Below are 27,418 nucleotides of genomic sequence, written 5' to 3'. Positions count from 1 at the left end.
TTCTACAGCAGCCCCACGCCAAGTGTAAGAAGCCCGCCACCGGAGCATGGCAGCGCTCGCATTCAGGGGACTGTCGGAGACCATAACGGTGTAAGCGCTCCAGAGTGTGGTACACCCTCTGCAAGAATTTAAAATGTAACAACCTGTGACGCCCGTTCAGTGATATTCTCCTAGTGCTGACACAGCAGTATGACCACATTGCGTCATCTATCTCAATCTCCAGGTCGCTCTGCCAGGCCAAACGGGCCTTAGAAGGTGCCTGCGCTCTGTGGGAAACTATGCTCTTGTATAGGTGCGCTGTCATATGTTTTGGAGATTTAGTGGTAATAACGTGAGAGAGTTCTGGAAGGTCCGGCGGCTCTGCCAGATCTGGGCCCAGAGCGTCCTTCAAGGCACTCCAGACTCTATGGAATTGAAACCGCGGTAGCAGTGTCGGGCTGTCCTCTCCCTGAACGATCTGGTCCCACGATTTAGCTTTCCCGTCCAGAAAAAGCTCTCCCGCAGTCTTAAGCCTCAGCTCATGTAGGGCTCGGATCACATTACTGTCCCCAATGGGACCCAGCCACTGCAGACATTCCACCGCCATCGAGGGGGAATAGAGCATCTCTCCTTCCCTGGCCTTTAGTAGCGCGTTCCAGGCGTGCTTTGTAGCCGTGATCGAGTTGAGAATTCCGACCCTACGGGCTGCTGGGGTGCAGATCCTGGCTGGGAGCGGAAGGGGGTCCGCAAAAAGCTGCTCCATCCGCACGTGTGGGATGTTCCTATCACCGTGAATCCACGTATGCAGATGAGTGGCCTGAGCGACCCTGTAGTATCTCTCCAGATCAGGCGCACCTAGCCCATCCAGCTTGCACGGAAGCGTGAGCGTGTTCCACTTAACCCGCGGCGGTCCGCCGCCCCAGGCCGACCGAACCATGAGTTTCGTTAGGTTCACAAAGAAGGCTTTCGAGAGTATAATGGGCAGAGTGTTAAACAGAAAGAGGAATCTCGGTAGGGTTACCATCTTCATTATTGCTATGCGGCCCATAAGGGAGAGTGGGAGCTTACACCACCTTTCCACGTCGTCTTCACATTTGCTGAAAGCCACCCCGTAGTTCTCACTGAATAACACTTCCGGATCCGTGTGAATCCGGACGCCAAGGTATCGCACCGGGTCCGTGAACCAGTGTAAGGGGTAGTCCATCTTTAAGCGTTCCTTCACCGGGGTCAATGGAAATGCCACAGATTTTTCCCAGTTAACCTTTAGCCCCGAGAGCACGCCAAAACGCACCACCCTCCGCAGAACGGGGGACAGGTTCGTTTCCGGGTTTCGTACATACAGTAAAGTATCATCCGCGTTCGTAGAGATGACTATTTTATATGTCGGGAAGCTCACCCCCCCGGTGCCAGTGGTATTCACGCAACGCGCACACCAGTGGCTCAGCGACGAGTGCGTAAAGTAGCGGAGACAGGGGGCAGCCCTGTCTTGTTCCCCTGCTGATGTTGAAAGGGTCAGATACTCGATCCCCTAGTCTCACCCTGGCGACAGGTCTCCAATACAGCGCACCAACCATCTGCAGGAACTGCTCTCCCTGTCCCATCCGGCGCAAGACCTTCAACATGAACGGCCATTCTACCGAATCGAACGCCTTTTCCATGTCCAGGAAAATAGCAACAGCCTTCACATCCTGTGGCACATGTTGCATAGTGCCAAGCACGGTGCGTATATTGTAGGCCAAGTTCCTTCCAGGCACAAATCCAGACTGCTCAGGGGCCACAATCTCCGGCACTATAAGGGACAGCCGGGTGGCCAGGACCTTGGCGTCTACGTTCAGTAGGGCTAGCGATCTATACACACTGCAGACATAAGGGGGTTTGCCCGGCTTCAAGATGGTAACTAATAGGGCCTCTCTCATCGTGTGGGGCATGCTCCCATCCTCACATATCTCGTTGAACAAGGACAGCAGGTGAGGAATGAGTTTTTCTTTAAATGTCTTGTAGAACCCTACTGTCAAGCCGTCTATCCCGGGGGCGCTGTGCACATGCATGCTAACTAACGCTTCAGAGATCTCGTCTGCCTGTATGGGTAACATGAGGAACTCCCTGTCCGACTGAGCTAGGAACGGTAGTTGTATATGTTCCAGGTAGTCGTCCATGTCGGACTCTAGGTCTACTGATTTAGTAGTGTACAAGTTAGAGTAGTAGTCGCGGAATTCCGTGATAATCTCGTCGTCAGTCGTAACCGTGTGTCCCCATGAGGTGACAAGTTCCGTCACTTTGGGAGTTCACCCGGAGTTGCACTGTATTCTGGCTAATAGCGAGCTAGGTCTCTCGCTCTCGCCATAAGTCTTCGCCGTGGCATACTTCCCCATGTAGCAAACTTCCCTGTCCGCCTCCTCATTGAATTCCGAGATAAGGGATCGTAGTCTATCTGCCGTAGAGGGATCTGGGTCAGTCACAAGTTGTGTCTCCAGGTCAGCGAATTGGGATTCCAGGGAGCGCAGCCTCAGTCTTATGACCTTTAAGACACTGGAGTGTTTGGTCATAGAAATACCGCGAATGAATACCTTGAACGCCTCCCAGACCGTGTGAAAAATATCCAGGGAACCTATATTTTTCTCAAAGAAGAGGTCGATTTCCTCTGCCAGCTCCCCTCTAAAAGTGTCATCCAGCAGAGCGTACGGGGGGAAGCGCCAGGTGAACGGGGGGATCCTACGAACCTGTGTCTCTAGGGCCAGTAGTATCGGCGAGTGGTCCGACAGAGTACGCACCAGCACAGTGCATTCCAAAATTTGGCCAGTGAGGGAGTGAGAGGCCAACCAGTAGTCGATCCTAGTGTGTATGTTGTGAATGACAGAGTAGTGAGTGAACCCACCCCTGCCCAAGTTCCTGCTTCTCCACACATCAACCAGGTCCAACGTCAGCAGCTCAGCCTGGAGAGTCACCGCCGCTGCAGCTGGGTTACGCATGGGCCCGGAGGACCTGTCTAACTCAGGGTCCAGCACCATGTTAAGGTCGCCCCCCCAGAGCATGTGAGCCGAGGCGTATGTTCTACAACTCAGAGCTAACTGGGCGTAAAAATCAGGGGAGTCGTAATTCGGGCCATAAACATTAACTACTATTAAGTCGTGCCCTTTACCCTCACATTTCGAAATGAGATAACGGCCCTCAGTGTCAGCTTTAAGGAGCCGCAGGCACAGATTGGAACGCGGGTTCGCCCATGTCAAAACTCCACTAGAGTGTGTAGTGAAACTCGCCACTGTGGAGTTCCCCAGCAGTCCCCTATGTTGTAGCATCTTGCTTGTGAGTGGTAAATGGGTCTCCTGTATGAGAGCCAGGTCTATATGATGTCTCTGTAGGTAGTGTAGCACCTCCCTCAATTTCCTGTGATCATTCAGGCCTCTGACATTCCAAGTCAACACTCGCAATGCATCAATGGGATGTTCCAAATTCGTCACAGGGGCATTAGACATCGTAGGCAACATAATGCAATACAATAGTACACGGCTTCGATATCACAATCCTCACTCGTGTCATCCAAATAAGTCAGCGAACATCCTGCGAACTGTCCCCTACCCCTCCCGAACCCCATCCTATCCACCCCCCCAAAAACGTTAACACCCAAAATACTGCACTCCATCCCCCCGCCCACAGCAGACCCACCCCAACCCGGTTCGACAGTAGTTCGCCCACCCCACGCCCCAACAATCCCGCCCCAACTAGGTTCAACCACCACAACAGTGTGCTTAACGAGCGGGGGACCAGGTAGCCAAGTAACATAGTCTCTACCTATTTCTCAGATCGCTTGTGTGGCCCTCCACCCACTCCCGCCATGCACATTAATCATGAGTAGCGCAGCATTACATAACTGTAAAGATTGTCTGTTTCGTGCCTTGCCCAAGCAGAGCGCGCTCAAGACCATGTCCGGTCAATGTTCCCAGTTCCAGGCCAATCGTCACCGAATGACAACCAAATAGACTCATGTGTTAAACCCCAGAGTGAACAGAGACCAAATGAGTATCAAACTGTAACCAGAGTGGCTTCCCTTGCCCTGTACACCCCCCATCTATACCACTTATCTGTATAGCCTGCAATGTTCATATGGTGCGTCGATTGTCCCATCTCTCCTCCAGAAGGAAGCAGGGCATCGGTGCTCAGACGCAAGGGAAGCAATCGGACGAGGAAAGAGATCAATCCTGATCGTCCAGTCGACTGTCGGCCTCTTCTTCCTCGGGGTTCTTTTCAGAGCTCGTTTTCTGTTCCTTCGCCCATCTCTTCATAGCCTGTTGCAGTGCCTTGGGGTCCGTGAAGATATGAGAATGCCCCCCCTTGTTGACGCGCAGCTTGGCTGGGTACAGCAAAGCATAGTCCAGGCCCATCTCACGGAGACGCTTCTTGTGTGGGATAAACTGTTTTTGCTCCTCCTGCACCTTCGCTGTGAAGTCCGGGTACAATGAAATGGCGGACCCCTCATATTGCAGGTGTTGTTTGGACCTCGCCAGGCGGAGCGCGGTGTCTCTGTCCCTGTAGTTGAAAAGTTTCGCTATTATAGGGCGCGGAGGCGCTCCAGGCTGCGGTCGGGGAGCCAACGATCTATGCGCCCTCTCAACTGTGAACATGGCTGAAAACACTCTGTCTCCCAATAGTTTTGTGAGTAGCTGCTCGACTAATCGTTCCATAGGGCCGGTGGATGTGCTCTCTGGAAGGCCCGTAATGCGTAGATTGCAGCGCCGAGAGCGCGCCTCCAAATCCTCAGTCTTGTCACTCCGGGCCTGCATCATCCTCTCCATCTTTTTTTGCGCCACGTCTAGGTCCGTTTGCGCCTCTTCCACTTCCGTCATCCTTCTTTCCGCCATATCATGTCTCTCGGCGTGCTTATCCAGCCGTTCCGCCATCCGGTCCATTCTGTATGCCATGGCGTCTATCTTGGACCCTAGGGCAGAGATGCTAGTCTGTATGCCCTGTTCCATAGAGAGCAGCATGGCTTTAATGTCCGAATCAGTGCTCCGAGCCTCCTCCGCCCACGTCGTAGGGCCATCCTCCGTATTCGGGTTTTGCTGTAGCAGCCGCTTCTGCGAGAAGGGCAGCTTGCTTTGGGTTCGATCACCTTTGCCCATCGCGTCGCAGCGATCGTCAGCAGTCCGCAAGAAAGCGTGGAGTATCTGGAGCAGGATGCAGTGCGGTTAGACACAGGGCTATACCACTCGAGGTCGCCTCTGCACCCACAACCAGCCGTCTGTTGTAAGCCAAATGAGAGAAATGTCCAGACCAACGCTCTCACCGCCTCACCGCGTGGTCCGAGTGAATCCCCGGCTCAGTCCAACCGAATACGTGTCTCAGCTGCCAAGCGGAGTGGGCCGAAGCCCCGAACAGAGGTCCAGCCAGGGGAGTGATTGAATGTCGGGCCAAAAGCGCTTCACAGTCGCCAGGATATCAAGCTCTATTCCAACCAGGGGGCACTCTGCACTCCAGACGCGATGGCCTGTTCGTCCCCGAGATTGCCTTGGTTCACCGTCTCACCACGCGTGAGCTGGGAGGAAATGGAGCGAAATCCCTCCAGGGGGAAGACCGCCTCGCCCCACGAGTCCACCGGGGCAGGAGCCCTCAGAGCGGCCCCGACGTTAACTGTCCTTCAGTATGTCCCCCGTGGTTCGCGAAGACCGAACCTCCGTTCGCCAGTCGTCCCAGGAGGGGCCACGGCCCCCCTCCGCCCTGCAGCAATTGTTCGTGGGCGCGGGGACAGTCCACGTGGGTCCCGCTCCGATGAGCCGCGGCGCTGGAGACACCGCAGTACTGCAAAATCCCTCCTGTGTGCCCCCCGCACACGAGCGAGGGGGGGACCGCTGGACCGGCACCTTGTGGAGCCCGCAGCCGCACGTCTCGTTACGCCGGCCGGGCACTGCAGCAACTCCAGCCCGCAGCTTCCCGGCCCGGTACCTCGGAGACTCGATCGCTGCTCCGCCCAGCCGTGCCTCCTGTTCCTCGCCGCCGCCGGGGCGCCCGCACTGTCCCCATGTGCTGGGAAGCTTGTGGGACCCAGAGTCGGCGTTCTATCGTTGCTGGCTAAGGATAATCTAGGATATTAATGCCAGTGCATGGCGGAGCTGCTGGATCAAGCAGCCATTTCGCTTGCCGGCTAGCTCCGCCCCCCCACGTGTACATCACTTTTGCCTATTTATCACTGTCCCTATTTTTTATACCTTAAGAAATTTAGGTGCTTTAAAATTTTAAGAAGCTAACAAATATTTGCAACCTAATTATAAGACTTGTCATGGGGACAGTCCCAAGTAAACTTTTCCAAAATTAATGTGGCTAAATTAGCAGTTATGCTTACATTGCTTTATAGATGTTTTAATTTTTCATGTGGGATTCCACTGTACTGAATAATAAACCAAGTCTGCCGAGCATTGATAGAATTTGTATTATCTTAAGACTTTGCTCCAACTAGTCAAATATGCATCTATTGGATTTATGGATCTATTGAGAGCGAGTTTGATAGAATGTTCTCTTCGTAAATTAGAGCGAGAATCCCAGAACTCCTTTTTTAGGACTGGCTTGACAGCATAGTTGGCATTTTATCTTAAGTAAACAACCATAAAATACCCCTAAGAAGCACCACAGAGAACAGGGATTTTGCTCCACCCACATGTTGATTGTCTTGAGTACAACATTTGATTGGTTAGAAGTTCAAGTCAAGTCAAGTCAAGTCAAGTCAAAACATTTATATAGCGCACTACATACCCAGAGGGTTTCAAGGCGCTTAGGAAGGGGAGGAGGATTATTTGTCAAATATCCACGTTTTAAGCTGCTTTCTGAAAGCTAGGTGATTCTGGGTGAGGCGAAGGTAAGCGGGGAGGGAGTTCCATGTTTTGGCAGCCAGGTATGAGAAGGATCTGCCTCCCATGGTGGACTTGTTGATGCGAGGAACAGTGGCGAAGGCTTGGCTGGAAGAGCGAAGTTGGCGGGAGGGGGTGTAGAAGGACAGTCGAGAGTTGAGGCAATCTGGTCCGATGTCGTAGAGTGATTTGTGTGCGTGGGTAAGCAGTCGGAAAGTAATCCTCTTATTGACTGGTAGCCAGTGGAGGTCTTTAAGGTGACCAGAGATGTGTTCGTTGCGTGGGATGTCTAGTATGAGCCGGGCTGAGGCGTTTTGGATTCGTTGTAGTTTCTTCTGGAGTTTAGCGGTGGTGCCTGCGTAGAGGGTGTTTCCGTAGTCCAGTCGGCTCGTGACTAGAGCGTGGGTGACTGTTTTCCTTGTTTCGGAGGGGATCCAGCGAAATGTTTTTCTGAGCATGCGAAGAATGTTAAAGCAGGAAGAGGATACGGCGCTGACTTGTCTGTTCATTGAGAGTGAAGAGTCCAGGATGACGCCAAGGTTCCGTGCGTGGTCTGTCGGGATGGGTGCATTTCCGAGGGCTTCCGGCCACCAGGAGTCGTCCCATGCAGAGGGGGATTTACCTAAGATGAGGACTTCTGTTTTGTCTGAGTTCAGTTTCAGACGGCTTTGTTTCATCCATTCGGCGACTTCTTTCATTCCTTCGTGTAGGTTAGTTTTGGCAGTGCTGGGGTCCCTGGTGAGAGATAGGATCAGTTGAGTGTCATCCGCGTAAGAGATGATGTTGAGGTTGTGTTGGCGGGCGATGGCCGCGAGGGGGCTCATGTATACGTTGAAGAGGGTGGGACTGAGTGAGGATCCTTGTGGTACGCCGCAGATGATTTCAGAGGCCTCGGACTTGAATGGTGGGAGACGGACTCTCTGGGTTCTTCCGGTGAGGAACGAGGTGATCCATTCCAGTGCCTTTCCTTGGATTCCGATGTTTTTGAGGCGTTGTAAAAGGGTGCTGTGGCAGACTGTGTCGAAGGCTGCAGAGAGGTCGAGGAGGATGAGGGCGACTGTGTCTCCATTGTCCAGTAGAGTTCGAATGTCGTCTGTTGCTGCGATTAGGGCGGTCTCGGTGCTGTGTTTGGCTCGGAAGCCAGATTGAGAGGGGTCGAGTGATTTGTTGGCTTCGAGGAAGGCGGCGAGCTGGTTGTTGACAGCTTTCTCGATGACTTTGGCCGGGAATGGAAGAAGCGAGATGGGGCGGTAGTTTTTGAGTTCGGTGGGGTCTGCTGTTGGTTTTTTCAGAAGGGCGGTGAGTTCAGCGTGTTTCCAGTCTTCTGGGAAGGTAGCGGAATTGAAGGAGCAGTTGATGACGTCTCGGAGGTGCGGAGCTATGACGGAGTCTGCTTTGTTGAAGATGTGGTGAGGGCATGGGTCTGTGGGGGATCCAGAGTGGATGGAATTCATCAGGCGGATGGTGTCCTCAGTGGAGATTGGGTTCCAGGCGTTAAGGGTGTTGACGGGGGGAAGATGGTCAGCTGATGGTGGGGTGGCTTGGCTTCCGGGTTGGTTGTCAAAGCTGTTGTGGATGTCAGCAATTTTGTTGTGGAAAAAAGAGGCTAGGGAATCGCAGAGGGTTTGAGAGGGGGTAATGTCGTTGGAGTTGGCCGAGGGGTTGGAAAATTCCTTGACGATGTTGAAAAGTTCCTTGCTGTTGTGGGCGTTGTCGTCAAGTCGATCCTTGAATGCTGTTTTCTTGGCTTTTCGGATCAGTTGGTGGTGAGTACGGATTGCGCTTTTGAAGGCGTCCTTGTTGCTGGTGGATGGGTCTTTTTTCCAGGCCTTTTCAAGGGAGCGGCACAGTTTCTTGGACTTCTTGAGGTCATCGTTGAACCATGAGGCCTTCTTGATGCCAAGTTTGCGTTGACGTTTTTTCAGTGGTGCTAAGGTGTCGGCAGTGTTGGATAACCAAAGGGTGAGGTTGGAGGCGGCTTCGTTGGCGTTAGAAGAGAGGGCTGGGGAAGTTTGAAGGAGCGATGTGGAGATCTGTTCTGTGGTGATTTTGTTCCAGTTTATTTGTAGAGTTGGTTGGAGGTGGGTGGTGGGTTTTGGTTTGTTGTAGGTGAAGTGAACGCAGCTGTGGTCAGTCCAGAGGAGATCCGTAGTGTGGCTGAATGAGACGTGGTTGCTGGAGGTGAAGATGGGGTCGAGAGTGTGGCCTGCGATGTGGGTGGGGGAAGTGACCAGTTGTTTAAGTCCGAGGTTGGCGAGGTTGTCCAAGAGGGTGGCGGTGTTGCGGTCGTTGATCTTTTCAAGGTGGAAGTTGAGGTCTCCCAGAAGGATGTAGTCTTTGGAGGGGAGCGCGTGTGGGGTGATGAAGTCCGTGATGTCTTCACTGAATTTTGCGCGTGGTCCTGGTGGTCTGTAGAGGAGGGTGCCTCTGAGTGTGGTCTTGGGGTCGATGTGGATCTGGAAGTGAAGGTGTTCGGAGTTAGTGAGGTTGGCGTCAGAGCTGGTTGAGATGCGGATTGATTTCTTATGGACGATAGCGATTCCACCTCCTGTATGGTCGGTGCGGTCCTTGCGTGTGATCTTATAGTCATCCGGGATAGCGATGGCGATGTCAGGGGCTGAGGAGGCGTTCATCCATGTTTCCGTTAGGAAGGCGACGTCAGGAGAGATGGTGTCTAGTAGGTTCCAGAGGTTGCGAGCTTCCACTAGCAAAGAGTGCTTGTATTGCACATTTTGCCTTGTGAGCATGCGCAAGGCCAAATAAAACAGAGTTAGTTACGTTGACCAACCAATGATTAAGGATTAAGTCCTGCTCTTTTTACTATGAAAAGTTACGATAATGGCAGTAGGCCTGACGTATATATATAATGAAAAGCACATGGTAAAGCCAGTAGGCATTTAAGTGCAAGTTGTTTTTGCATTATGTTAAATCCTGAAGGTGGGTATCTTGTTTCATGAAATCTCAAAGACTGCCATATATAGTAGGCAAAGTTTTTGATATTGGTTAACCCCATGAACAAACGCTGGGGGTCGAAGATGATTATAAAGATCAAGTCTGCACACCTCTGATAATGCTTCTTCTTTATTAACATTAATTGTTAACATCTCCAGCTGACCAGCAAGTCCCTTTCCTTCTAAACGCCTCTCATATCCTCATGATGTCATCCTCACATCATCATATACAACCAATGCAGGAATTCCAACCTCAAGATCATCACACATCTCCCCCCTTATAATACTTAATAATTTTAATCATATAACACAACAAACATCATCAATGTCACAACATTGAAATTAAAAATAAGCACTTAACATCCATCAATAGTACCATGAACAAATCATACTCCAGATAAATTATCCTTCCCTCCATGTTCAAAAGACATTTACCTTTGTCTTTTGAACCTTAGATAAATCTCCCATGCTCCACGTCGTATCATCTTCCAAAATTACCACATCCCTTCTAGTTTCCTTCACCTTACACGGATCCTAATATTTACTAACTCCTTTACATACAAAACCTCCTTTCCTCACTACAACCCAATCTCCACTATCAATATGACATTCCTTCACACCCTTACTCTTGTTGTAATGCTGCATATTCTTCCCCTGTGATTCCATCACTCTCTTTATTACCTCCTCACAATCAATCCTCACAACACTTCTTCCCCTCAACCAAATGGGACATTCCTTCCTGCTGGGTTCTCTACCCTTCAAAGCTGCAAAAGTTGACACTCATGTGACAGCATTAGTAGAAATCTGGAGCGCCAACATCATGCTCCTCAACTCTCTTTTCCACGGGAGACAGTTGGCCAAAGACAATTGAATATTCTCCATTATCAACCTATTCACTCTTTCTACCAATCCAATAGCCTGTGGTCAGAAAAGAGCTACCCTATCATGGGCATTTCCCATCTTAGCTAAATATCCAGTTATTTCCCTAGAGATGAATTGCACCCCATTATCCTATACAATAGATGTAGGTATTCCTTCACCCATGAACGTCTCCTCCAGAAATTCAATCACTCCAGTAGTGTTCACCTGTTCCATAGTTTTCACCACAAACCACTTACATGGTAATCTACCTGCACCAAACTATATCTACTTCTGAAGCTCAACCTCGCCCTAGGTCTTAGAAAATCAATAGCCAATTTTTCCCAAGGTTTCTTAGGAAACACCATGTATTCTAATGAAGGCTGTCTAGTTACCTTAGTCTTATTCCTATTTGCACATGCCACACAATCCTTCACTTTATTCTCCACCTCACTGTCCATTCCCGGCCACCAGAAAGACTCCCTCACTTTCCTTTTTGTCATTCCTCATCCTAAATGCCCCTTGTGCTCAAAGTTAACAATGTGAGCATGGACTCCCTCCGGAGGAATACATTGATTCCTTCTCATCAACTTTCCATTTACTATACCTAATTCTCTTTAACCTTAAAGTACTAATTTCTCACTTTCTTCAATTCCTTTCCGTCCCAACCTTGTACCACCCTGAATTTCACCTCCTTCATCACCAAATCACTCTCCCAGCAATAATCTATTCTCCCACACCTATTGCCCTCTGTCCTACTATTCCATCCTCCTCCCTATCAAGTAGTTCTACAATACAATCTTCTTCATCCGCCAGCATCCTCGACAAGCAATCTGCCACCACATTCTTGTTACCTTTCACAAACTCCACATCAAAATTAAACTCCATTACTCACAACAACCAGCGCGATGTGCGAGGTGTAACATTTCCTTCCAGACCTTTGCTTCCTTTGAAAATATATGTCAAAGGTTTGTGATCTGCCCTTATTCTAAAAGGCAAACCCCACACATAAAACTTGAAATTATGAATCCCTCAACAACAACCAAAGCCTCTCTCTGTCACAACAACTGTGGTTTCTGCTCCTTGCAATCTTCTAGATGCAAAACCAACTACATATTCAGCCTCATCCTTGTGATAATACTGCACCAATATCCACATTACTTGCATCTGTGGTTATATACGTCTTTGCTGCAACATCAAACATGGGGGCTCTAATAATTCCTTGTTTTACCCTGTGAAATGCATCCTCACATTCATCACCCGACTGAAATTCTGAACACTCCTTCATCAATCTCCTCAGAGGCTCCACAGCATCTGCCAACTTTTCCACAAACTTTGAACAACATTCTGCGAGTCCAAGAAATGATTTCAGTTCATCTTTCTCCTTTGGTCTTGGTGCTTTTTCAATAGCTGCTAGTATACTCTTCTTTGGTTTAATCCCTTCATTACTGACAATGTGTTCCAGGTACATCACTTTACTTTTTCCTATTTTAAAATTTTTCTTTCTTTATGGTCAACTAATGCCTTTCCAACCTTTTCATTACTTCCTCAAACAACTGGTCGTGGTGAGTTGCACTTCTTCGCACAACAAGTATTTTGTCCTGAAAACATATGTGTTCCATATCTCCAAAAACATTTTCTATTACCCTCTGGAAAACTGCTGAGGCAAGTCCAAAAGTCATCCTTTTGTAATGGAAAGCCCGTAGTGGACTAACAAATTATGTAAGATACCTTAACTACACATTAAGATGTATTTGGTGATACACATCAGACATGTAAAGAACACTAAATACCACTCACTTTCCCCTCATAGTTAACATTTCAGATATGTTGGGAAGTGGCGGCCTTTCCACCCAGATACTTTTACTTAAATCTAGCTTGTCTATGCACAGTCGGATTTGTCTGTCTTCCTTTGGTGGGACCACAATCTGAGACAACCATTCCGAGGCCTCTATTGGTTCAATGATTTGTTGGATCAATAATTTATCCAATTCCAATAGTAAAGGTCCCCTGATCATATTAGGAATTCCCTTTACTTTATGAACTACTGGCTTAGCACCCTTCTTTACTATTTCTCTACGAGAAAAACCTTTCAGCAATACCAATTTCCCCGAAAACCCTTGCGGATACCTTTCTATTAGATCTAGCTGAATTTCCTCCACTTCGTTTCTTTAATTGTTAACATCTCCAGCTGAGAAGCATGTCCGTCTCCTTCTTCTCAACGCCTCCCATTCCATCATGATGTCATCCACATATCATCACATTCCACACATCCAGAAATTCCATCCTCAAGATTATCACAATTTTCCCTGTGATTATCCTTTTTTGGCCCTCTTATGAGGGGTTGCATATTGTGTTGCTAACATTAATTGTAGTCATATTTGCAATTTGGTTGTCTTGTGGGAAAGGTTATGCTCAGCGTATTAGGCCTGAGCTGGTGACAGGCCAATGATATAGGTTTAATTAGCTCATTGTGAAATGTTATGTCTCGTGCTCTAGGTTTTTTCTGTTTATGAAAAGTTATGGCAAAAGCAGTATGAATTACTTTTTTCATTTCGAAATTGCATTTGTTAAAGCTAATAGGCCTTAATGGAGGATTAGTATTACACTGTGTTAAAGCCTGTACTCCTGCATTTTATTACATGGAATCTCACTAATTACCATATTAGGTAGGGGTTTGGTGTTGGTGACCCCGCTAACAGACTCTGCTGGTAGAAGATTTCCCTGTTAGAATATTTGTTAGAAACATCAAAAATGTCCCAGGGGGCTACGCACAATTTTGTGAGCACAGTTTAGCAAACAACATATACATAAGCAGTAAAGTTATATACCAGCAGGGAAATAACCTAAAACTTCATCGTGTCAGCCAACACTTGAATAATACACGTAAACCCCAAAAATTGATATTTCAAAAATACATTTGTGTTATTTATTATACATACAATTTAAAAACAGGTTATCCTTAAAAACATAAAAATCATGAGCAATTATTACACATTTTATTACAGAAAACGTTTTCTGCACAAAATTGTGCGTAGACCCCTGGGACATTTTTGATGTTTGTCGATCTTACCCAGTCCCTATTGTAATTAGTAGGGTACCTCCCTTCCTTTGTAAACTAAGAATACTTGTTAGGCCCTTTGAGTAGTGCTAAATTTAATTTCCTATACATTTTAAACCGGGGGGGACAAGCTCGACTCTTCTGCGTATCGCCCAATCACCATGATCAATACAGACGTGAAAATGTTGACTAAGGACATTTGGGGGGGCGTGGCCAGGCGCTTGCGAAGATGGCTGCCTAATTCCGAGCTCCGCTGGGACCGCGGTTGTCCCTGTAAATCCGGCCTAAAATCCTGACTGGGGCGCCCTTACATCGGTGCCCTGGTTCCCTGCACAGCGGAGCAACTGCGACGTGGAGGAATCGGAGCCTAAACATCGGTGGCGGCTGAGTCGTGACTCGTCTCTCTACCGCAGCGGACCTGGGGACTGTGGCTTGGAGCTCCGGAGCCGGGAGCCGCTGCAACTGAGGCCCCAAGCCTGTACGCCCGAGACTGGGGCTGAAATCCGGCGGGCTCTGGACTGCGGTGGAGCCCAAGCCGCGCTGCCGTGAAGCACCCGGCAAACACAGTGAGGTGCAGTCCGGAGGAGGGTGTGAGGGCCCCCCGGGGGGCGTGGTTGATGATACAGAGGGCACTCATTCAAGCCTATAGATCTTGCCTGGATAGGAGAAAGAAAGCCTGCGAAACCGGCTGGCTGGGCACACGGGGCCCGCGGGGACGCTGCGGTCTGTACTATTATGCTGCGCAGCTGCTGCGCAGCTGCTACAGGCTGCCAGGTGGTTCGCGGATGCGGATGTTTGGGAAAAGCAGATATTGGCGGGCAGAGCGACGGTACAGGAGCTTCGAGTGGCGTTGATGCGGGGTAGGGGGGCAAGCAAGACTATGCCCTACATCGTGAGACATACGGCGAGTGTTTGGCACCGCTTCGTTGAGCGGGTGCTGCGGACGGCGCCCTTCCACAGGGACAAGCCCTTTGGATCCTGGCGCCCATGGTGACGATGGAACAACATGTGTCCTTTCGGGCCTGGGGGGAGGGGGGCTGTGAGTCCCTGGCTGCCCTATATCCCGCCGAGACCTTTTTGACATATGAACAAGCGGAGGAGGCTTTTGGCCTCTGTAGAGGACAGTATCTGCATTACCAGGGGCTGCAGGATGTGGTGCGGTCGCTTTGGGCGCAGTATCCAGATGTCCCCCAATGACTCACACCTTGGGTATTTTATTGTCTTGTGGCAGAGGATGTAGACTTATTTCCCTGCTGTATGCGGCCATGTGTAATAATAATACTGGATTTTATACAGCGCGAACAGCTACCTTGCTAGGAGGTGTCCCGGCGCTAGTGTAGGGACTCTGCTCTGCCGATGCCATGGGCGTGGACGGCCTGGGAAGTGGATTTGGGCGCCCCACTGGACTAGGGACAGCGCAAGCGAATAGGGGCCCTTACAAAGAAGGTTTCTTGTAATGCGCGCTTTAAATTGATACATTTCAATTTCCTGGACCGCACCTATCTCCCTCCGATCTTACTGAAGCGTTACTCCCCAGACAGGAGAGATGATTGTCCTAGATGTGGCGTGGGGGGCGGGGTTCCTGCACTTGGCCTGGGACTGCCCACTAATGCAGAGCTTTTGGGGGGTGTAGTGGAACATATACTTGCCACAACGGGGCTCCGTATTACATGACACCTTTGCACTGCCTGTTGGCGCTGGTACCTAGGCCAAAGAAACGTAAATTGTCCTACAGATTGGTGCAATGGATGCTGATGCTGGCCAAGCGTAGGGTGGCTATCACTTGGTTGGGCCAGAGGGCCCTGGAGATTCCCACGTGGCTTAGGGATGTGCTGGAATGGTCCCTAGCGGAGGAGACACATATGCAGAGCTGTAGGAGGGGCGAGAAACTACAAGAGGACCCGCTGGCCTGGCGAGCCATGTGTGTTACGATAGGGGCCCAGGGACACACTTCCCATAGTGCATCAGAAGGGACGAGTGGAGAGTTATTCTCGCCGTTGGGTTCGGGATTTGAGGTGGAAGCCGGGGACGCCCCCTGAGGCACAACGGAGGTGGGGTGTAGTGTGGGGACTGGTCCAGTACTCGCAGGATGCTAGCTTTTGGATGTTATTCTGCAATATCTTCTGGGTAGCTATGTGTCTCGGTGTGGCCTCAAGTCAACAAACCGTGCCTTAAAACCGTGCCTTAATGAGTCAGTCGATGTGTGTATATGCTGCTTTGATGCCAATTGGGGGGATGTTATTGTTTGTAAAATTTGTAAAATTGACAAAGTTTAAAGAAAAAAATCCTATACATTTGTGACGTTATGACTGAAAATGTATGATGCCTTTTAGGAACGCCTTTGCTCAATATTGTAGCTTACAGATTATTGAAACCGGCAACGCTTCTGGTCTTAGTCACCCTTGCATAGAAATGCTGGGGATAGATGACATTCACTTTGATAATTCTTCTTAACACTCCTAGTAGAAGTTGTAATGTTTTGCAAACTGCATGTTTTCCTATTTTGTATTTGTGTGACTAGGTCTGATTGTTGCCTTGTGGTTCAGCTTAAAGGCCTATGTTTGTTTTGGTGACCTCCCAATGAGAAAGGCCTGATTGGTTCATTGTGAAAAGTTACGTCAGATGCTATACCTCTGATCCATTTTTTTGAAATGTTATGACAAAGGCTTCATTTATTGTGAAAAGCATATGTTAAAGCGAATAGGCATTTAAGGTTTAATTTAACTGTGTTAAAGCCTGTAGTTCTCTACATGTTCTTTTACTTGGAACTCATATATTACTGTAGTAATTCATTGGTTTGGTTTTGGACAGACCCTCTGACGGACTCTGGGGATAGATGTTTTTCAATGAGATAATTGTTGTCTCCTTAGGAGGGGTTGTATAATGTTTTGCCAATTGGAAGTTTGTACAATGTTTTAATTTTCCTTTGTGGGAATATCTGCACTCAAAACAGTAGGTCTGAGTTGGTTACCGTGACAATTGTAAATGCTATACACCTGATAGGTTTATTGGGAAAAGTAGTCATAGGCCTTGAAGGGTGGATTGTTATTACTCTGTATTAAACATATAGCCACGTAGTTTGTTGCATGGGTTATCACATTACCGTAGTAGGCAAGGTCTCTTTTGTTGTTTATCCTCTGACAAACGCTAGGGATAGATTTGAGATGTGATTTTACTTAATATGCCCATTTTGGAGGGGTTGTACGTTGGTTTTCCAACTGTACCTTTGCACTTAGTTGTAATCTTTAGAATGTATACTTGATGGTTACTAATGGGAAAGCTTGTGCTCAATACACTAAGCCTGAGTTGGTTTTTGTGTTTGATTAGATGCCATAGGTGTGATCTGCTCATTATAAAATGTGACAAAGGCACTAGGATTGATATTGTCAAAACCATATTGGATTGTTATTAGACTGTGCTGCAGCCTATACGTAGGTATTTGTTTTATATGTATTCTCAGCATTTGCCAGAGTAGGCAAGGGGTTTAATGTTCATTACTCTCTCTGCCAACCCGTGACAGTAGAAGTGTTGTACTGGTAGAATCCTTGTTGGGCCGTTGTAAGAAGGATTACATTTTGTTTTACTGGGTGTAATTTTTGTGCATGTTTATAGTGGTATGTGTCTATGTAGGTGTTCTGTGAAAAAGCTCATAATCAAAGGAGCAGGCAGGAGTTGGTTATGGTGTGACACCAGATTCAAGTGCTATAAGCCTGATTGGTTAATTGGGAAAAAGTATGTGAGATTCCGTAGGTCAAATCTGTTTAGTATGGACTTTTTGAATTGTTATTGCGATGTGCTAAAGCCTGTAAACCTGTACTTTGTTACGTGGAATTTCAGAGATTGCCGTAGTAGTCAAGGGTTTGAGTGTTGGCTGCGCTGGGGGATAGAAGATTTGCACTGTAATAATACTTTCAAGACCCTGTCAGGAGGGACTGACCGGTTTAGTTGCCTATCATGCTCTTAAAACATAAGTTCCTTAAAAATACATACATGTACATTCACTCATGGCTTATATCAAACCTATTCTACAATTGGTCTGTTAGAGTGTTATTCACTTTCTGCTTAAGCCTATGAGAGCAAACATCAAGGAGCAGTTGGTCAGCCCATGTCTGCCATTGGCTCCATAGCCCTATGATTCTCAGGCATTTTGCCTCATCACAATGCGCACATCTATCTGAAAATGTATGCACCTCGCTACCAGAACTGGTGAGAAATATTGAAGATTCTCACTTTCCTAATATTGGATCAATATATTATGATAACACTGCAGGGAGCGCTGTGCGGTGTGTTGTCAATGTTGTTGATATACTGTGTATGTGCAGACATTTCTAACAATATCGCAAGAGGTTTAGTAAATATTTGCCCAGAAAAGGCTAGGTTTCATTATTTAACAGGATTAGGGATATCAAAATGTCATTGTATTTTCAAAGATCTGATCATGATTTCAACTGAATTGCTGATATTTGAATCTTAGGAATATTCAAAATTACCAGCTGTAACTCAATCAATATAGATTTTAGCAAGAAAGCTAGATATAAGGGAATTTAAACCCTGAATAGGCAGAGTGAAATTTTGCTAGTACAGGAATAAAAAAGAGCCACTGAAATATTTAACCCCTTCCATGCTGGTGACGAACCCCAGCCGTCATGCACTACGGTGCTCGTGTGCTGATGACGGCTGGGGTTCGTCATGGCCCGCCCCTGTTAGTTTGTTTACCGCACGGGGGCGGAATCGGGCCAGCAGGGAAGGGGTTAATACCAGAGAGAGTTTAAATATTTTTTTAATGTTTTTATCGATTTTTAATATTTGAAACTTACAATCAAAGAAATCATTAGTACACAATGTGAGCTGAGTAGTGGGCAGTAGTATATAATACAGGGCAGAAGGCGTAGCAACATTTCCCTCGAAAGAGAACTTTTGGCTAGAGGCAAGTAGTATATACATGAATACAGGTAAATTCACTTCAAATATAGGTACATCGTCAATCATCAAGGTCCAGTCCACGATCTGCCCTGGGATAAGTCCATTCCTTCCTCATCCATCTCTAAATCTAGACCATAGTACTCTGTCCGTGGCAAGAGTTTACATTTTACTCAGAATGATCTCTTACCAGAATGTTCATGCAAACAAAGTGAATGAATTATCCAGGGTGCGCAATTGTGCAAAAGTGCACAGTACAGATGTCCCCAATGGTGTTATTTGTAAAGGTGATGAGTTGGAAACCTACAAAATTGATATGTTGAATGTTTGAAAATAAATACAAAATCTGTGTTTACAGAGCCTCTACAAGCTGGAGAACCTGACCTCTACAACCCTGTGCAAACAGTCTGATGTTCCTTCTGGTGGCTTCAAGGGCACTGCAGTCATGGTGATGAATGGAACCTGCAACGTGCTGGAAAAGGGCAGGATTGCTCAGCTCAGTGGTGCAAAACTGCTGCTACTTGTCAGTAAAAATGGGATTGTGAGTTGTCTTTTTTACATTTTAGATGTGCCTTAATATTTTCAGGCTCACAAGGACATCCAAAGGAAAATCAGATTTTAGCCGGTATTAGTTTACAGGGTAAGAGATGACATTAGAATACACTACATGAGAGTACGCATGGCATATACAGTCACTCCAAGTGTTAACAGTTGGCCAACAGATATATTATAAACAATATCGTTCTTAATATGTTGTCTAATTTGTACACTGGATGGCTGCTCAAGACTCAAAATGCAGGAGAAGTTGGTAAGCCCAGTAGTGCCATTGATGACAATTCACGATCGTGATCAATCGATCACTGTCAAGAAGGCCAGAAATCCCCAAAGTAGATTTCAACATCTTTTTGGTTGAATGCAGTATTATGATGTACAAGTTACAAATATGATTTCTTTTTGACCAAGTACCACAATGATAAACGTGGACCTTTGCTGAGGATTTAATAAGTATATCTGAAATGTGAGAGAGAGGAAGAAGACAGAGTGTACCTTTTGTTCACTTGTGTATTGTAGCAAGATACATTTCTAGTGAAGGTATCTGTTTGGCCAACGCTTAGTTGGCAGATAGAGTCATAACCTCAGTCTCTCTACCTTTATAGATATTCTTGATAACGGGATTATCGTATGTGAAAATAACACTGGTAATATGCGGAGCATTGATGAAGGAGGATTTGGCCTTTATTAATAGAGAAAGGATAGAGAGTAGTGCGTTTGATACCGATACCGACCAGTTTACATGTTATGTAACTTGAAATCTGAACCTCAGCCCTGAAGAAGTCAAAGATGCTTGATCTAGCATGACGAAACACGTGTTGGCTGCTTAGGATTTGGTTTATATTGAAGAAATTTCTAATTGGATGTTTTGGATGTACGGACAAGAGAAGTCTGCTGTACCAACAGAAAAATATTTGATTTAAAGATAAGAAGAATACATTTATGGACATTGAAATCTAGATTTGTGGATTATATACATTTTGTGTGCTCTGGGAGAAATCTTTTTTTTTTTTTTTAGAGTTATAACCTATTTGGTCAATTCACAACTGGGACGTTAACTACATATTTCACGTTTCTTCTTCAGAATCACATAGGAGGACTTTACTTGTAAAACCTGTGCTTACTAAAGGGTCATAAAGGACATTAGTCATTCCCTTTTGCACTTGAATCCTATTTAGAGTCCTCAGCATGTCTGTTGGCCATGTGTTTTTTGCTAGAGTGCCTCAGATACGTTTTTTTCCTCAGAAAAGTCGGCCAGAAACATTTATAAAATTTTTGGCTTATGCTCTAGAATACAAAATAGCATTCTTTACCAGAAGCTATATCTGAGCTCTGAACTTATTAATATTGTTATGGTTCCAATCACCAGATAGGTCATTGCATCTGCACTACCAACGAATACTGTGCTTACCTATTGTTAATAAAGGCGATAGCCATGGTCTCTTATTTTGCAGTAGCCAGCATGTTCCAACAGAAAGAATGCCCTCTTGGTAAAGAAAATGCTGAAACAATTTGTTTGTGGATAATAAACCTCCTTATGCCGTTTTTGGGTGTTATGGTGGTTGAGAATGGGTGAAACCAACTAGATTTGCAGAAGATCATGACTTACGGAGGGCTGGGCGAGCTCCACTTTTAGGTCCCTGCTACTTTCCCTTGGATGAAGAGTTTGCTGTTTGTACAGAGGAATGGTGAGGGAAAACATTGATAATACATAGAAACCAGTTCCTGTTAATGGAAAAGATTAGTTGTTTAATGCCGAGTTCTCTGGAGCTCTCTGACTTCTTTTAATGTACTCCACAGCAGACAACCTAACAGTAGTTTAATCGGGATGGTATAAGGGGGAACTTTTTTTTTTATTTAATGCTCCGGATGAGAGTGGTGGGATGACCTTTCCTGAACATCATGACCTGTAATTTCTTTCATTGTATGACTGCTGACTCCTGTGAGAAAAGGGCATGGAACAACACATGTAGGTTCTTCATCTTTACAATAGGAGCTATGGTAGCCCTCACTTTCGCTGGCTAGTCGAAGGGTAGGTCGCCATCTAAATTGTTCTTTTTGACAATGATTTCTGTTTTGGACCGACTAGCAACCCTTGCTCATACTAAAGCCTATTTGATTTAATGTGAGGTTTTGTGCTTGAATATGCACTATCCTTTGTGACTGATGCCTAATGTAGCTTTTAAATATGAGTGGTGACATTAATGACTGGTCTGTAATTCCACAAATGGATTTACAGAGGGCTTATTTTAAATGTTTGGGAAGAAGAACCAATCCTGATGTATCGACTGCAGTTAGTGAAGAATGATTGTACCTCCTGAGGGTTGGGCCTGCCACTCCTGCTCATTTGTCCAACAACTGTAAGCGCATTTTGTGTGGTGAACAGTGACATATGTCTATAATAGGTTAGGTATATTAGGGCTTCAAGTTGACCAGATTCCCGAGAATGGTGGCGGACATCTCTAATGGCGCTTATGGTCGTCTCAGGGCCTCCTCTGATTGATAGAAAGCCAGCTCAATGTATGTATGTTGTCCTCTTTTTCCATGACCTTACATTGGATAGTAAGTAGCAGCTGTGTGGCTTTTTGGGATCCGCAGTCAACTTTTTATGCAGGCATGTAATCGTGAATTTCTATGACCTTGAGTCGTGGTCCTGACTGAACGACGAATACAGTAGTATGTGAATGTTAGGCATGCTTTTGCATTTGATATTGCAGCCCTCTACACTGCTTGGAGAATTTGTGGCCGGGTCATAGGTTGAAAGCCAAGTAGCAAAGACTCTAATTGGGGTAGTGGTAGAAAAGTCACCATATCCTTGTTGCTGGCACAAGGTTTTGGGATTTTAGAATCAACAAAGATGCAAACGTTTACCATGTTCTGGAGTTAGTTTAGAGTCCATTTTTGGCCCTACATTGCAGTGTAATATTGAGGAAGATTATTCCGATCTCACATGTTTGGATGGACGCCTCCGGGAGTTGAGAGGCATGATAGTATTTGTTTGCCTTTCTGTATCTCTTTTCAGTTCTCATGTGAGGTGTGCACCTCACTTTGTGATGGAGCCTTAGATCTCTTCAATTGACATTCCAGATTTCTCACAGTAATTTGTACGTTATCAATTTGCAGTTGTTGTCTGCCTTGTTGGACAGTTTGAGGATCGATTGGAGCAGTGAGTTGGAGGACACAGTATTCTTAGTGTGAAGGTAGTACGAGGTTAGGGTGAGATGGCAGATGCAGGCAGAAAGTGATAGAGGTACCTGGAAAGATTTTAAAGGAGAGTATTCATTTTCATTGTCTCTAAGTTTGAAGTAGGCATCTCTTCTTCTTTTATCTGCCTTTGTTCCATAATTTCCTGTGGAGCACCATTGATTTGTGTTTTTCTACAACTAGGACCTGTTCTAATGATCACTTTGGTTCCATGCTTATGAGCCAGCAGTTGTAGCACAACTGGACTTTACTGATAATTTTCTTTTGAGAAGCCTGCTGTACAGCACCCCTCTCTAATGAAAGATATGATAGGAAGTTGCTTCACTTCTTGCCGCCTGAGTCTCTCTGACTGCTTTATCGGGCTAGAGTAGAAAGATGAATGAGTTACATTGAAGTAGAAAATGGTGCACTCCAGTGCTAGAAACATTTATTTTTTTTTACTGTGGGAAACCTTGTACAATCTCATAGACTCGACAATATCTCATTGTTTTGTTGTGTGAATGGATTATGTTTGCTACTTCATTGGTGTGCACTTTGAAGTTGTTACCAATGTGCGAGTGTATATATAGGCTGAGAGAGACATTTGTATTGTGTTGCATGACGTCATTAGTTTAATGCATTACGTATGTTCCATTATGTATGCCTTCTCACTCGAGTACTTTTTTCATGATTGTGTAGTACTGTACATTATATATAAAATGGATTTGTGTAAATTATGTCTTTCTTTCTAGATTACTCCAACAGATAACAAGACCATTTATAAAGATGTCACAATACCAGTAGCCGCCATCAGGTATGGCGATGTAGTAAATATGCAAAAGGTGAGTTATTTGCACATAATCATGGAACTTCATATTATGGCTATTTCCACACTTTTTCACTGAAGAAAAATGCTCTGTGGTTTTCAGTTCGGCATTGGTCGAGCGTTAGTTATGTATGTTTGCCTTTCTATATTCACTTTAAAACTCTGAGAATAATGAGCACAGTTACTTGCTTTGGTTATTAATGCCGTTTTGATAATGGCTTTGCTTTACTTTGACTTTCTGTCGCACTGTGTTAACTGACTGTGTTATTTATAAACATAATGGATAGACTGAAGTTTATAGCCAGGTTGACGCTGTAATCCGGCTTCTCTGTCTTGTTTTTAGAGTCTGGGAGACAATGTGAAGGTGACCCTGTATTCACCAGCTGAGAAAATGTTTGACTACAGTATGCTGGTCATCTTTCTGATTGCTGTGTTCACAGTGACGTTGGGCGGTTACTGGAGTGGTGTCGGAGAACTGTAAGTGTGAACTTGTGTTTATTAGCATTTTCCATTGAAATTACAGAAAACACCAATACAAATAAACGTTGCAGAAATAACCGATACAAAGACATATTATAGAACCGTAAAGCTGATGAGATGCCTCTTGTAGTATCGACCAGGTGTGGGGCGGGGGGTTCCCCGCTCCAAAAACAGTTACAATTATCACACTGTTCAAACCGCAGTAGGTCCCGCCCAGACTTCCAGGCCCACCTCACACCAAGACCACAAGTCCACTCCCTGTAAGAGCAAACACTGCACTCGTTTGTCATGATGTTATCCATAACGAAGGAGACACAAGCCACTGCACAGGGGGCGAGACCGTGGGAAACCATCATGCGTCTCAGGCACTTAACCCAAGCGTTCCACCATCTCTCCCCAAAGTTCCAGGTCTTGCTCCACATTCTTGTCCGTCCTCACTCGCTTCAACCGACATTCAGCTAAGACCACTCACTCAGATCCGACAACCATTTGTAGCATGGTCACAATCCAAAGTATCGCTATGCGTCTCTGTGCTAACAATAGCTCCAGCAGTGCAAATCGATATCCCATTTTCCTCCCTGTTTTCGGGAGCGGCAAAAGCTGGAGCAGGCAATGATGCACAGTTCCATTCAGTTTGTTGCCTGTGATCTCACTGAGCGTCCACATCACTCTGACGCAGTACGCCTCCAACTGTGGACAACTCCACGCCATATGGATAAAATGGGTAAGGAGGTGTGGCCGATTGTGGCAAGATGACCCACCGCTCCTTGTCTTGACCCATGATCCAGTGCCATCTATCCTACAATTGGCATGAAAATAAATGCTCTGGGCCCAGTGTTTTGGGGAGTGACCGCAGAGGCCCAAAGAACTGTTGAATGGCCCTCAGAACTGCCATGGCCCACCTTTGCTCCCTGAGTGCAGCAAGGCCCACATGGTGGCTATAGACTGCCTGCTTAAACCAGGTCCTGGTTGCCTGTTGCGGGGTCGCGTTACTGCACCCTGCATGGGTCCTGGAGCACTGTGTCTGGTGTGGGCTTTAAGAGACGGTGGGGGGGGGGGGGTCTAGGACTGCTTGTGCTCCTCTTGCCCCTCTTCCTACCAAGATGCATGTGCTGGTGGGGTGAGATGAGGAAGGTCCCTCAACAGCGTACCACTTCCTCCCACACCCCAGGACTGCGTGACATCGCCACAGGGCCATGGAGGTCAAGTATTGTCGACAACAGCCCGCTTCCCTAGAGCGGAGACCGGGGGTGCCTTGCTGGTCAGGGGCAGTATCTGTGGACCGCTTGTGCCCCTTTCTCTCTCTGCTTGTTTTCTTCCAGTGCTGGTGAGCAGTGTGGTGGGCCCCTACGTTGGGGAACATTGGTGTGTGCACCACTGACAGATGGTAGTATTGCATGTGTAGTGGGATCAAAATTCAGGGATTCCTCTTCCCCTTTTTACTGCCGCATAGTGATTGTTCCCCTGGACTGCACCTGGGCAGTGGGTGCTTCCTTGGGACGGGGGCTCCCCGCAAAATAGGGGATTCATTGAGCTGAGTGCCTCGTAGTGCCACATAAGAGGTGAACAGTTGATCACCAACACCCTCCAGCGCTGCCCTAGCCCATCTAGCCCACCTGATGTAGCTGAAGTGAGATCTGGAAAGGTGCAGGGGACCTCTGGAATATTCGCTGGACACCAAGGGGCAAGCTCATGGGACAAATTTGATGAAATTCTAACAACCATAGCAGAGATGCAGCAGGACCTGTGCAGCCAGATAGATGCTGTGGTGATCGACGTAAACTGCTAATGGAGGGCCAGAAGAAGCTGACCGAATGAGACACCCAGACGGAAGGTGTCCTTGATGAGCTGCAGCCAAACGTTAAGGACCTTGAGGGACAAGTCCACTCCCTGGTGGCCAAGGCAAGGGAACTGGAGGGCAGTGCGGACGACTCTGAGGGATGCTCCCATCGCAACAAACTTTGGGTTGTGGGAGTCCCTGAGGGGGTGGAAGGCCGTGACCTGGTATTGGTTTTGGAGTAGTAGCTTGCCCAGTTGGTGGCCCGACGGTCCTTTCCCCCCAGTACCAGGTGGAACAGGGGTACAGAGTACGGGTGCAGCGGCTGCCTCCAGGAGCATCCCCAGACTGGTGATGATCTGCTTGTTGAACTTGAGAGGTAATAAAACTATCCTGAGAGTGGTCCAAAATGCAGGCCTGCTGCAGTACAAAAGTGCCTGTATCTTTCTTTTCCCAGACTATACCTTGATGGTGCAGCAACGGAAGGTATACCTTTTGGATGTTAAGAAACGCATGCAGGAAGCGGACCTCGCATACTCACAGGTATACTCAGCGAGGAATAAAGTCATAGGTAAACAGACAAGCATTTTTCCAGGGAACTCGTGGACGCCTGGGACTGGTTTGAACAACATGGCTTCGAAGCATCTGCTCTGGCCATACCGACTCGGCCGCCTGGTCTAGAGAGGAAGCGGTGCACAGGGCGATGGCATGAATGGGGGAAGGCGAGTCTCGTGCAGAGGCGGCTCCCTCCCTGACACAAGATCGAAACCAGTAACAGAACACATTGATGGATGTGACACTCTTGGCTACCAGGTGCCGTTCCCCTCCTCCCCTGCGACTCACTGATGACTCTCATTCAGATTCTGGTTCTGTTGCTTCACCAAGTAGTGCCACACAACTGTATTGCCAAATTTCACCCCACAAACTGCAAACTTATTGATTTAACCCCCCCTCCTTTTTTGTTCTCTTCACTGTCAATTAGCTCACTATACCCCCAGAGGGAGCCTTAATCCTTGAAACAATACTACTGACACGTTAATCAATCTTTGCAATCCTGATCTTGATCGTTCCCACAGTTTAGACCCAGCCATATGCAAATCAGTATTGACCCTGCTCCTCATGGAAACAGTACAGCACGAACTGCCAGGCCAGGTCCTCCCAGAACTGGAAAACAATCAACCTAGGATCAGTTTCGCTCTAGTTGTGGGCTCATCAGCCCGGTATAGCTTCGTTCCATTGACACTGTGAGCATGGAAGCAACGTGCGTCTTGTGCATACTGTGTCACTAGAAGCTGTACCTGTCTGATGAGCCCATAATTAGGGTAAAACCTGTCAAAGGTTGCTTGTAATCCGGTTCATGGAGGACCTGGCTTGGCAGTTCAGGTTAGACTGTTCCGATTGGAGCAGGGTTAAGACTGATTTGTATATGGCTGGGTTCAAATCGAGGTGACATGGTGTGCAAAATAACATTGGTTTGGAATGCGGACTTGAGTAAAGACCAGTGGCTTAGATTCATTCAAGAATTACATTGGTCACTTTTTGTGTACATTAGTGTGCCCTTTGTTGGGTGGGTATGCCCAAATGTGGTTCCTGTGCAAACTTCATCACCGGAACCAAGCTGTATCCAGTTGATGAGCCCATAACTAGGGTGAAACTGGTCCTGGGTTGCTTGTGTTTACTGTATAGGGATGACCTGGCTTGGCAGTTTAGGCTGGACTTTTCTGAATGGAGCAGGATCAATATTGATTTGTGTATAACTGGGGGCAAACTGAGGTGACATGGTGTTCAAAGTAACAATGGATTGGGATGCAGCCCGAGTAATTACCAGTAGCTAAGATTAATTCAATCGTTCCATCCACCACTGACTTTTTTGTGTACTTTACTTTCAGGTATAAGCCATATTTATTGCCCTTGCCAGTGCTTGCTACAAGAAAAGACTTAGCGCTACTGTGTTTGGGATAGCATGTGAGCTGTCCCTGTTTGCAGACTGTGGGT

At 46.9% G+C, this 27,418-nt stretch overlaps 1 protein-coding gene across 1 annotated transcript in view; it reads left to right on the top strand.

Moving 5' to 3' along the window:
* SPPL2A (signal peptide peptidase like 2A) overlaps window positions 1-27,418 on the top strand; it is a 311,837-nt gene that overhangs the window by 55,912 nt on the left and 228,507 nt on the right. The window contains exons 3-5 of the mRNA XM_086958253.1: window positions 18,964-19,146; window positions 23,093-23,182; window positions 23,510-23,643. Of these exons, the coding sequence (XP_086814379.1) occupies window positions 18,964-19,146; window positions 23,093-23,182; window positions 23,510-23,643 (407 nt within the window). The remainder of the gene's footprint in view (window positions 1-18,963; window positions 19,147-23,092; window positions 23,183-23,509; window positions 23,644-27,418) is intronic.

Source organism: Lissotriton vulgaris, chromosome 2_1 (assembly GCF_964263255.1).
Source record: "Lissotriton vulgaris chromosome 2_1, aLisVul1.2, whole genome shotgun sequence".
Taxonomy (NCBI): domain Eukaryota; kingdom Metazoa; phylum Chordata; class Amphibia; order Caudata; family Salamandridae; genus Lissotriton; species Lissotriton vulgaris.
This window is presented reverse-complemented; position numbering and strand designations above follow the sequence as displayed.